Genomic DNA, 9849 nt, shown 5'->3' with positions numbered 1-9849 from the left:
GTGCGTCTAGCTCCCGGAGGACCGGCCTGGGTCAGTGTCCGGCCGGCCTCGTACTGCGGGGCCCGGCCCCGCTCAGCCTGGGGCCTCGGATCTAGCCTTGGGGCAGGGTTCAATACGGCGCTTGGGGCGAGCCGAAGTCCCTGGGGCGGGCTGGGGTGGAAGGAGGGGAGGGTTCTCTGGGAAAGGGCTCTGAGAACCACGTGGGGGCGCTCGAAGGGGACTGGGCCACCCTCCTCTCTGGGTCAAAGGTCACCGCAGCGGTTGGGGAGAACTTCTTCCTCCTCAGCTCTTTTCATTTACTTCCTGATAACCTGATAGAGGTCCCCCGCAGGAGGAGGGGGAGGGGAGGATAGCAACTTTGGGTAACTTCGCATAGGTGTGCGCAGGTTAGGGGGTGGGGCGCCCCATGAAGTGGTGGACTCTGCGGCATGCTTGGGGTGCAAGGAGGTGGAGCCACACCCGGTGGTGTGGCTGGAACTGGGCATGCTGGGGCAGGAGGGGGCGGCGTGTCTTAAGTGAGAGGCTGTTCTTTCTCACAGGAGTCTATGCCACGGTATGTGCCTGTGGAGACCCTGCGAGATGTGTGGGATTGAGTCTTTAGTGTGTGTTTATGGAGGATGTCCTTTGGGAGGACTGTGTGAAGACAAGTATGAGAATAAGGACTTGGGTATTAGAATGTGAAAACTCTCAGCAGAGTATGTGTGTGTGTGATCGCCTGAGAACCTAGGTGAGTGGGATGTGGGTGCGAACACACGGGTGAGCCTATCCTCTGCTTCGCCTAGGCCTGAGTGGATCATTGTGCCCTCTTGAATAGAGAGAGTACTTAGATGAGGGGGAGATCAGTAAGGTCACTCTAAATCTGAAAGGTGTTCTAGGTGGGGTTGGAGGTTGACTAGGTACTGAGGTTACCGTGCTCTCTGGCCTGGGTGGGAGGGGGCCTTTCCACACCTCTCTCAGGTTCCCAAGAGGACCTACTGTCAGTGCCCTGGAGGCCCTGGAGACTCTGTTCCCATGGCAGCAGCTGCGGGGGGGCTTCATGGCAATCCTTCCTTGGACTCTGCCCCCCTTCTTCCCCTGGCTGAGCCTGGAAGCCTGGCCCAGGCCCAGGGTTGGGCAACTCATATGGCAGCATGTCTCCCCATCCCCCATCCCTCTGCCTCTCTGTGACCTGATGGTCTCTCCCTGCAGGTGACCAGCGCCATGTCCAGCCAGGTGGTGGGCATTGAGCCTCTGTATATCAAAGCAGAGCCAGCCAGCCCTGACAGTCCAAAGGGTTCCTCAGAGACCGAGACTGAGCCCCCTGTGACCCTGGCTCCTGGTCCAGCTCCTGCCCGCTGCCTCCCGGGGCACAAAGAGGAGGAGGATGGGGAAGGGGCTGGGCCTGGTGAGCAGGGCAGTGGAAAGCTGGTGCTCAGCTCCCTGCCCAAACGCCTTTGCCTGGTCTGTGGGGATGTGGCCTCTGGCTACCACTACGGTGTGGCATCCTGTGAGGCCTGCAAAGCCTTCTTCAAGAGGACCATCCAGGGTGAGCCCCCACTTCTATTCTGTGCCCTTTGCCCTGTACCCTTAGCCTGTCACCTCCCAGCTGGTAACTGATAGGTAAAGTAGCCTCTGTGCCTGCCCAGGTACTGCATGAGGTTGGCAGTGTGGGGCTCCCAGGCCCTTGTATCTCATAAAAATGGGAGCCACCAGTACCTGTCAATGGGTTGAATGGGATGTGAGGTGACACAGGTGTAAGGTGGATTCCTGGGTGCCTTAGAGTTATTGTACCTTGGACGGTGGCTTTGAAAAATTCCAAATCTTTGTTCTTGACTTTGTTCTTCTGTCAACTGCTGACCTCTCCTAGCATAGAACATGACTCTTTTAATTTTCTCAAAGCAGCACCAATGAAAGGCAGATTTTTATGGGCATCTGAGGGGGGCCTTCACACTGTGCAACACCTCCAGCCTATTAAAAAATTTGTATATTTATTTGTTTATTTTTGTTTTTTTTGAGTCAGTCTTGTTCAAGGCTGGCCTTGAACTCACTAGTAGCCCAAGCTGGCCTCAAACTGTTGGAGATGCTTATTTTCCTACCTCAGCCTCCTGTGTTCTGGGATTATAGGCATGTACTAGGACAGCCAGCTGCTACATCATATTTTAGCATCTGACTTTAAAAAGATTGTTAGGGAACCGAGTATGTGGTACACAGCTATAATCTCAGCACTTCGGAGACTGAGGCAGGAGGCTCACTGCAAGTTTGAGGCCAGCCTGGACTACATGGTGAGACCCTGTCTCAAAAAAGAGAAAAACACCCAGCATGGTGGTGCACGTCTGTAATCCCATCACTCGGAGGCTGAGGCAGAAGGATCGCTGTGAGTTCGAGACCAGCCTGGGAGCTCCAGGTCAGCCTCAACTACATAGTGAGACCCTGTCTCAAACAAACAAACAAATAAACAACCCCCCAAAACAGAAAAACATCAAAACAAAAAAGAATCATTGGGAATCCTTGCTCTTTTATGTTTGTTTTTGGAGACAGCCTTTTGTTCTGTAGCCCAAGCTGGCCTTGAATATACTTACCTCAACTTCCCTACTGGGGGGATGACAAGACTGTGCTTCCACGTCAAGAGTCTCTGCTCTTAAACGTCACTTATTTTACTGGTATGCTTATGAAAACTTGTAATCCTAGCTACTCAGGAGGCTGAGGCAGGAGGACTGCAAGTCAGGCTGGGCAACTTAAGACTGTCTCAAAATAAGATTTAAAAGGGGGTGGGGATGTAGCTCAGAGGTAGAGTGTTTGCCTGGCCTATCTATGCAAGGTCCTGAGCTTAATCCATATCCCTGTGCACTGTACCCCCAGCCTCCCCCCATAGCAAACCAAACTTCAAGCTTTTGAGCAAGATGTTAATGTAAACATTACCTGGGATTGGCCTATTAGTTGTTTTTATGTGGTCATTGGTTACCTTGGGGTGTATAGCAAGTATAGTGAAAAAAATTTTCTTGAGTGTTTACTGTGTCAGTGACTGTACCTCACAGTGTTACTTCAGCATTGTTGTAGTTGAGGCCTAGAATGGTTCTTGAAACTTGGTTCAAGTCTGACAGGTAGAAAATGGTAGAACCAGGATTTGACGTAGGTCCAGAACTGAGTTCTTAAAGTGCCAGGCTGCTGCCTCTGCATAGAACTAATAACTGAACTTTGGACCACTGATTGTGACCTTCCAGTGAGTTCTGAGTTGGCTGAGATAAATTAGTCTACAACTGTGTTCCCTGCTGGCTCTGAAGACCAGTGAGGCAGGGCCAATTCAGGCATCTCCCCACTCACACTGGAGTCCCTTGTTCAGCTGTCAACAAGTATTTACTGAGAGCTGTATATGGTGGCACATGCCTGTAATCCCAGCACTTGGGAGGCTGAAGCAGGAGGATCACTGTGTTTGAGGCCAGCCTAGGCTACATAGTGAGTTGTATATATGTGTGTGTGTTATTGGGGATTGAACCCAGGACCTTCATGCTGAGCTACATTCCCAGCCCTTTGTGTCAGGATCTTACTAAGTTGCCCAGGCTGGGCTTGAACTTGTGTTTCTCCTTCTTCAGGATCCCAGAGTGCTAGGATTACAGATATATATCATCAACCTCAGCTCCTACTATGATTTTTATCATGCCAGTTTCACAGCTGGGAAAACTGAGGTCCTAAGGGTTAGATCTGAGATTTGCTCAATGTGACAGTTTGTCCATGGTAGTGACAGGATTGACCCCAGGCAGCCCCCAATGCCCTGTGCTTTTCAGACTTGTGTTTTGCTGTCCTGACCACTGAGGTTGGGAGAGACAGGGAGCAAAGCATGTACTGCAGGACTGGCCTGCATCTGGGGCTCTGGAGGGCTTCCTGTGGAGGTATCTTAAGCTGAATGCAGAAGCCTGAGGAGGATACAGGAGAAAGCATACTTCGTTAGCTAGAAATACCCACAGAGGAGGACTTAGCATTTTCACAGGTGTGGTGGGGAAGGCCTCCCTGAGGTGACAGGGAGCAGAGGTCTGGAGGGGGTGAAGAAGAAGGGTAGCTTGCAAGGAGGGCAGGACCAGACAGGAGCCCAGGTGGGGAGCTGCATGCCCGGAGGCATCCCTATTTGAGAAACACTGGGGAGCGGAGGTCACAAAGGTGGGTGAGGCCAAGGGAAAGTCTCTGGGGGCGGGGTTGACAGAGGTGGGACTGGAGCTGACACTGGTCTCAGGATCCCTGTGGCTGCTGTGCAGAGAATGGGGACTGAGCAGGCCAGTAAGGTGAAAGGTGATGGTGAAGAAAAGTCCACGGGGAAGCAGTTGCAGCAGGAGGAGCTGCAGTCAGGGTGGATAAAAAGGCAGAGCCTCCAGGATTTGCTAGTAGGTTGCACATGATGTGCAAGGGATGTAATGATGCACACAGGTTTGTTTGGGCAGCAGGATGAATGCAGTTGCATGCTTAGCAGGGGAGGTCTGGGTCCATTTAGGATGTGTGAGGTTTGAGCAGCCTTCTGGACGTACAGAATATCCAGGATGCAGCTGGATTCATGAGTGTGGTGCTCTGGGCAGGTTTGGGCTAGAAAAAGAAATCGGCAAGTCCTGTGATGTAAGATCGCCACAGGAATGAGTGAGGGTGAGGTACAAGGCTGGCCCAGGCAGCTTCAATGGAAGGAACTGGGGAGATGCAGAGAAACCACAAAGTGGCCAGAGAGGTGGGAGGAAAAGAGGAGAGGTGTCCTAGAAGAAAAAGGAAGCATTCAAATGTTTCTGGAGCAAGATGTGATGAATGTGTTTGATGTGCCTTCAGACACGTGAGATGAGAACTGAGAATTGACTAATAGATTCAGCAGCATAGAGGGTAGTGTGGTCTGGTGGAATGGCTGGATCAGAGACGCTGCCAGCTACTTGGTCCCTGCCCTTCTCTTGTCCAGGCAGGGGTCCTTGCCCAGTGGCCAAACCCCTCTCTGCCCTGCTTATGGCACCCTGCTCTCCCTCTCCTTCCTGTACCCCCAGACCTGTGCTTGCCTGGGGCATGTCAGGGCTTTTCTGTCCACTGGGCCCCCTCCAGGCCGGGGGAGACCGCCACTGGAGCCCTGGCTCTTCTTGGCAGGGAGCATCGAGTATAGCTGTCCAGCCTCCAACGAATGCGAGATCACCAAGCGGAGACGCAAGGCCTGTCAGGCCTGCCGCTTCACGAAGTGCCTGCGGGTGGGCATGCTCAAGGAGGGTGAGCACTGGCAGGGTCCTGTGTGGGGCAGGGGGAGCCTGAGTGTGGGGTTGTTCTGCTTAACAGTCCTGCAGAGCAAGCGCAGCCCAGCCCTACAGACTCATTTGTCCTACATTTCAAGGGGTGCGCCTTGACCGAGTCCGGGGAGGGCGACAGAAGTACAAGCGGAGGCCAGAGGTGGACCCACTGCCCTTCCCGGGCCCCTTTCCTGCTGGCCCCCTGGCAGTAGCTGGAGGCCCCCGGAAGACAGGTAAGAGCATTGTGGGTCCCTAGAGCTCTGGGGCAGGAAACCTACCTGGCATTATTATGGGTACTAGGTCCTATATTTCCCCTTCATGGATTCACTCAGCATTTTCCTAAAAAGTATTTATGAAAGGGTCTTTTTGTGTTGGGGACCAAATAGTACTGCTGGGACCAGGGAGAAGTTCTCTAACCCTTAGACTTGGACTGTCTACAACCTTCCCCGGGAACTCAAGACTTTCCCTGGGAGGTAGTGAACACTGCCCTGGAGAGAGGTATCTCCTAGTTTGCCAGTGGCTGGGGAGAATGGCCATAGGGGGCCAGCCAGGGAAGACACTTTGGCCCAAGGAAGCCTGATGCATCTCAGTGCTGATTAATCCTCCCCATCATTGCAGCCCCTGTGAATGCTCTGGTGTCTCACCTTCTGGTGGTTGAGCCTGAGAAGCTGTATGCCATGCCTGACCCTGCTGGCCCTGATGGACACCTCCCAGCTGTGGCTACCCTCTGTGACCTCTTTGACCGAGAGATTGTGGTCACCATCAGCTGGGCCAAGAGCATCCCAGGTAAAGGGCCCAGGTGACCTGGTGTTTCCCCGAGCAGGTTAGGTTGTCCTTGGCTCTAAGGCACTTGCTCAGCCAGGTCTGCTCCCCACTGCCCTCCAGGCTTCTCGTCACTGTCGCTATCTGACCAGATGTCAGTGCTGCAGAGTGTATGGATGGAGGTACTGGTGCTGGGTGTGGCCCAGCGCTCACTGCCCCTGCAGGATGAGCTGGCCTTCGCTGAGGACTTGGTCCTGGATGAAGAGGGGGCACGGGCAGCTGGTCTTGGGGAGCTGGGAGCAGCCCTGCTGCAGCTGGTACGGCGCCTGCAGGCCCTACGGCTGGAGCGTGAGGAATATGTCTTGCTGAAGGCCCTGGCCCTTGCCAACTCAGGTGAGTCCAGGACGGGCACCCAGCACTCACCCACAGATCTCCCCATAAGGCCCTTGATGATGTCCCATCTTGCAGATAAGGAAAACTGAGGCCTAGGGAAGAACACTGACTTCTAAGTGACAAAACAAGTGAAGTCCCAAACTGCACACAGGAGTTTGAGCCATGCTAATGTGGAAAGGTAGTTTAGTGGGATGAATGGTGGGGAGGACAAAAGTTGGCCAAGTTGAAGGAGAAAGGGTGGGCCTTGGCTCATGGACAGGAAGAGTGATGCCCTTTATCAGCCAGTCAGCAAATCCAAGTTGGCCCCTCCTTAGGCCTTATCCTGCAGTGTTCAAGCACTTGAGAGTTCTGCCCTTTCCTAAGGTGGCCCAGGGCAACAGTTCTGGCCCCTTCCTTGCAGACTCTGTGCACATTGAAGACGCTGAGGCTGTGGAGCAGCTGCGAGAAGCCCTGCATGAGGCCCTCCTGGAGTATGAAGCTGGTCGGGCTGGCCCTGGAGGGGGTGCTGAGAGGCGGCGGGCAGGCAGGCTGCTACTCACTCTACCACTTCTCCGCCAGACCGCGGGCAAAGTGCTGGCCCATTTTTATGGGGTGAAGCTGGAGGGCAAGGTTCCCATGCACAAGCTGTTCTTAGAGATGCTTGAGGCCATGATGGACTGACGCAAGGGGTGGGACAGGTCAGGGCACTGACAGGACCTACTCAGCATGGGGTCAGCCCTAAGTGGGCAGACTGGGGTCTGGGCAGTGCTACAGCCTGCTGGCAGGGCCAGGGCAACGCCATCAGCGCCTGGGAGCAGGCCCCATGCCCTCCTCTCCCCCATTTGGGGGGTATCAGGAGCTGGGAATGTGAATGCCCAGACTCTGGGCACAGTGCTGCCCCTTGCAAGCCATAATGTGCCCCCAAGAGTGTAGGGGGCCTTGCGGAAGCCATAGTGGGCTGCAGGGGATGTGGCAGGCAGAAACCTGATCTCAGGGAGGGAAGGGGATGGAGCCCAGAGTCTCCCAGTGGGTGATGCTTTTGCTGCTGCTTAATCCGACTTCCTCTCCAGAGTAGAGGGGGACTTGGGAGAGCAAAGGTCCCTGCCCCCTTCGCTCCTATCCTCATCATTTGCATTGGGCATTAGTGCCCCCTCCTCAAAGCAATAACTCCAAGCAGGCTCCAGCCCCTGGACCCCTGGGGTGGCCAGGGCCCCCCATGAGCTCCCACCTAGCCTCCTCAGGGGGTCAGGAGAGCACTGCCTCTATGCCCTGCAGAGCAATAACACTATATTTATTTTTGGGTTTGGCAAGGGAGGCGCAGGGACAGGGAAAGCCAGGGCCCAGAGCCCTTGACTATACAGAGACTCTATTTTAATGTATATTTGCTGCAAAAAGAAACCGCTTTTGGTTTTGAACCTTTAATGAGAGAAAGAAAAAAAAAAAGATATTACTATGGAGCTCAAGAACACTGTGTTTGATGTGTCACTGCGTCAAAGTCTGGGGCTGAGCATGGGAGGGCAGAATATTCAACAAATATTGACAGGGTCACAAAATGTCAAGCTGGCTGGTGTCTGTCAGTTAGGTCTCCGTTTCCTCATCATTCAGCAGCATGTTGGGGATCCCACGACTGATGGGGAACAGACGTCCAGACTCTGGGCACTGCAGGGTGCCCTCCAGCACCTCCACCTATGGGGGGATGGGGTTGGGCCAGAACTAAACCAGCAGCCTCAAAAGTGAGAGGTGGGGGACGCAGGTGATCGCAGGTTCTCACCTCCAGCAGCACGTGGTGCATCTTCCTCAGAAAGTCTTCATCGTGTTCATATCCCTCCGTCGGCTCTCGGGGCACCTCCGCCAGATTCAACTACGGACAAGAGGCCCAAATCATCTCTGGGCGCGCAAACACCCCGCCCTCCCCCAAGCAGGGCTCGGGACCGGGACAAGGGTGAGTCCGCCGCCCTTCAGAGGTCTGCACAGCGGGGGCAGGGTCCTCACGGTATCTGCTGCCTCCAGAAGCGCCGCCCACTCCACTTTGGGGATCATACGCGCCACGAAGTCTGGGTTGAACTCCACAGGGTTGACGCGGACCTCGGTGGCCTGAGAGGCAGAGGTTTCGTGAGGCAAAGACAGAACGCCAGCGCCTCTATCCCGCCCAGGAAAGGGGCAAGAGACACCCTTCAACCACTACCTGGAGGCGCAGGGGGAAGCCACGGGGACCCACCCCCCGCACATGAGAGCTCAGGAGATTGTGAGTGAGCAACTTCATATCGCCACTCTCGGACCAGCCAACCCGGAACCGGAAAAGGCCTCCCAACGCTTACATCACTTCCGGGGCCGCCCCGCACTCCGTGCTATTGGACAACGAGGAGTACCGGAAGTGGCGAACTTGCTCGGACTTCTCATGGTTGAGTGGAGCTGAGTGAACTAGTTGGTCCGGTTGTGCGCTGCTACCGGAAGTATCTCTGTGGGGGGGTACCACGGCCCAAGCCAAACCCCACTTGCTGTAAATCATACGTAAAATGCAAATCCTATGTAAAACGTCTGCAATGCAGAGGCACTTGTTGAATGTTAAATAAATCAGTTAGGCCTACAATGGAGCCTATCATCTTTTGTCCCTCGTTTTCTTTTTTCGTTTAAATACTGCCATATCCATAAATTAGGCCTATCTAGAGAGCGCAAATGAGCTGCGCTACCCCTAAAAGTCCCGCCCCATTTATAATGCGTCATGGCCCAGTCCCTAATGCAAATAAACCCTGATTCTGGAAGCCCCGCCTCGCGCGCTGGCTCAGTGGGGGCGGTGCAGCAGAGGTTCCGCCTTCTGGGAGGTGCAGCCGTGGGTGGGCATGGGGCTGGAGCAGTTGGGTGCAGTAAACCGCCTGGCGGGGTCGGTTCTCTGTGGAGTGGCTGCCCGTCAGTGTGCCGCTGCAGTAGCGATCCGGCGATCGGAAGGAGCGAGAGAGTGGGAGCGAGACGGGGCTCGCGGTTTCCGCAGCGCCGCCACAGTTATGGCCCCGATTAAGGTGACTCCTGGCCCGGCTGGTCCTGACCCTTCCCTATCTCCATAAGGCGGATCCCATCCCACTTGTCTCTCCTGCCCTCTGGATCCCTCCCCGCTGCTCTCGAGAACCCTCAGCAAGACCCTTCGGCTGCCCTTAAGTCTTGCCTGTTGTAGTGGCCTCGCGACTCCCGTCTCGATCCCTCCCTCCCTCCTCCACTGTCAGGCGTCTGGAGACGGGTCCCCATTCTTTTCAGGCATCCTCCACCTTCTGGAAGCATCTCTTTCACCACAGGGCCCCTTTTTCAACTTGTCTACGCTGCACCCTCTAGCTTTTGTGATAGTATTGGGCAGCACTTCGTCCTAGCTTCGGGCACAGCTGTGGTCCCTGAGAACCCAGTAGTGTCTTCCACATCCCACCCCGTGACTGTCTCCCTTCCATGGCTGATTCCCACCTTTTTTCTTAGTGTGCCTCCCTTTCCACCCAACCTACAGTCCTGTTTTTTT

At 54.8% G+C, this 9849-nt stretch overlaps 3 protein-coding genes across 4 annotated transcripts in view; 2 read left to right on the top strand and 1 right to left on the bottom strand.

The window, feature by feature from the left end:
• Positions 1-6: 6 nt before the first annotated feature.
• On the top strand, positions 7-7998 carry Esrra (estrogen related receptor alpha). Of its 2 annotated transcripts, none has more exons than XM_010636078.2 (7): positions 7-30; positions 1189-1525; positions 5083-5199; positions 5321-5449; positions 5835-6002; positions 6102-6371; positions 6772-7998. In XM_010636078.2, exons 2-7 carry the CDS (start codon positions 1201-1203, stop codon positions 7029-7031), a joined length of 1269 nt encoding a protein of 422 aa, XP_010634380.1. In that variant the 5' UTR covers positions 7-30; positions 1189-1200; the 3' UTR covers positions 7032-7998. The 2 variants fall into 2 exon arrangements, with proteins under 2 accessions (XP_010634380.1, XP_010634378.1); XM_010636076.2 differs by having other exon boundaries at positions 7-553.
• On the bottom strand, positions 7476-8684 carry Trmt112 (tRNA methyltransferase subunit 11-2). The gene is made up of 4 exons (XM_010636080.3): positions 8536-8684; positions 8343-8444; positions 8122-8211; positions 7476-8036 (listed from the first exon to the last, which is right to left on the bottom strand). The coding sequence occupies exons 1-4, from the start codon at positions 8611-8613 to the stop codon at positions 7929-7931; spliced, it is 378 nt and encodes a 125-aa protein (XP_010634382.1). The 5' UTR covers positions 8614-8684; the 3' UTR covers positions 7476-7928.
• A 438-nt stretch (positions 8685-9122) lies between these two features.
• The window catches only part of Prdx5 (peroxiredoxin 5), a 3157-nt gene continuing 2430 nt past the window's right edge, over positions 9123-9849 (top strand). The window contains exon 1 of the mRNA XM_010636075.2: positions 9123-9367. Within this exon, the coding sequence (XP_010634377.1) occupies positions 9191-9367 (177 nt within the window). The 5' untranslated portion in view covers positions 9123-9190. The remainder of the gene's footprint in view (positions 9368-9849) is intronic.

This window comes from Fukomys damarensis, unplaced genomic scaffold (genome assembly GCF_012274545.1).
Source record: "Fukomys damarensis isolate Sample0158 unplaced genomic scaffold, DMR_v1.0_HiC HiC_scaffold_27, whole genome shotgun sequence".
In the NCBI taxonomy this organism is placed as follows: Eukaryota; Metazoa; Chordata; class Mammalia; order Rodentia; family Bathyergidae; genus Fukomys; species Fukomys damarensis.
This window is presented reverse-complemented; position numbering and strand designations above follow the sequence as displayed.

What these genes read in the sequence shown, in the direction of transcription:
- Esrra (XM_010636076.2), top strand. Translation starts at nt 407, where the DNA reads ATGAAGTGGTGGACTCTGCGGCATGCTTGGGGTGCAAGGAGGTGGAGC. An exon ending in CTGGGCCAAGAGCATCCCAG is followed by an intron (nt 6,003 to 6,101) that starts GTAAAGGGCCCA and finishes ACTGCCCTCCAG; the next exon opens with GCTTCTCGTCACTGTCGCTA. An exon ending in CCTGGCCCTTGCCAACTCAG is followed by an intron (nt 6,372 to 6,771) that starts GTGAGTCCAGGA and finishes CCTTCCTTGCAG; the next exon opens with ACTCTGTGCACATTGAAGAC.
- Trmt112 (XM_010636080.3), bottom strand. Translation starts at nt 8,613, where the DNA reads ATGAAGTTGCTCACTCACAATCTCCTGAGCTCTCATGTGCGGGGGGTG. An exon ending in GCTTCCCCCTGCGCCTCCAG is followed by an intron (nt 8,445 to 8,535) that starts GTAGTGGTTGAA and finishes TCTGCCTCTCAG; the next exon opens with GCCACCGAGGTCCGCGTCAA. An exon ending in TGCACCACGTGCTGCTGGAG is followed by an intron (nt 8,037 to 8,121) that starts GTGAGAACCTGC and finishes ATCCCCCCATAG; the next exon opens with GTGGAGGTGCTGGAGGGCAC.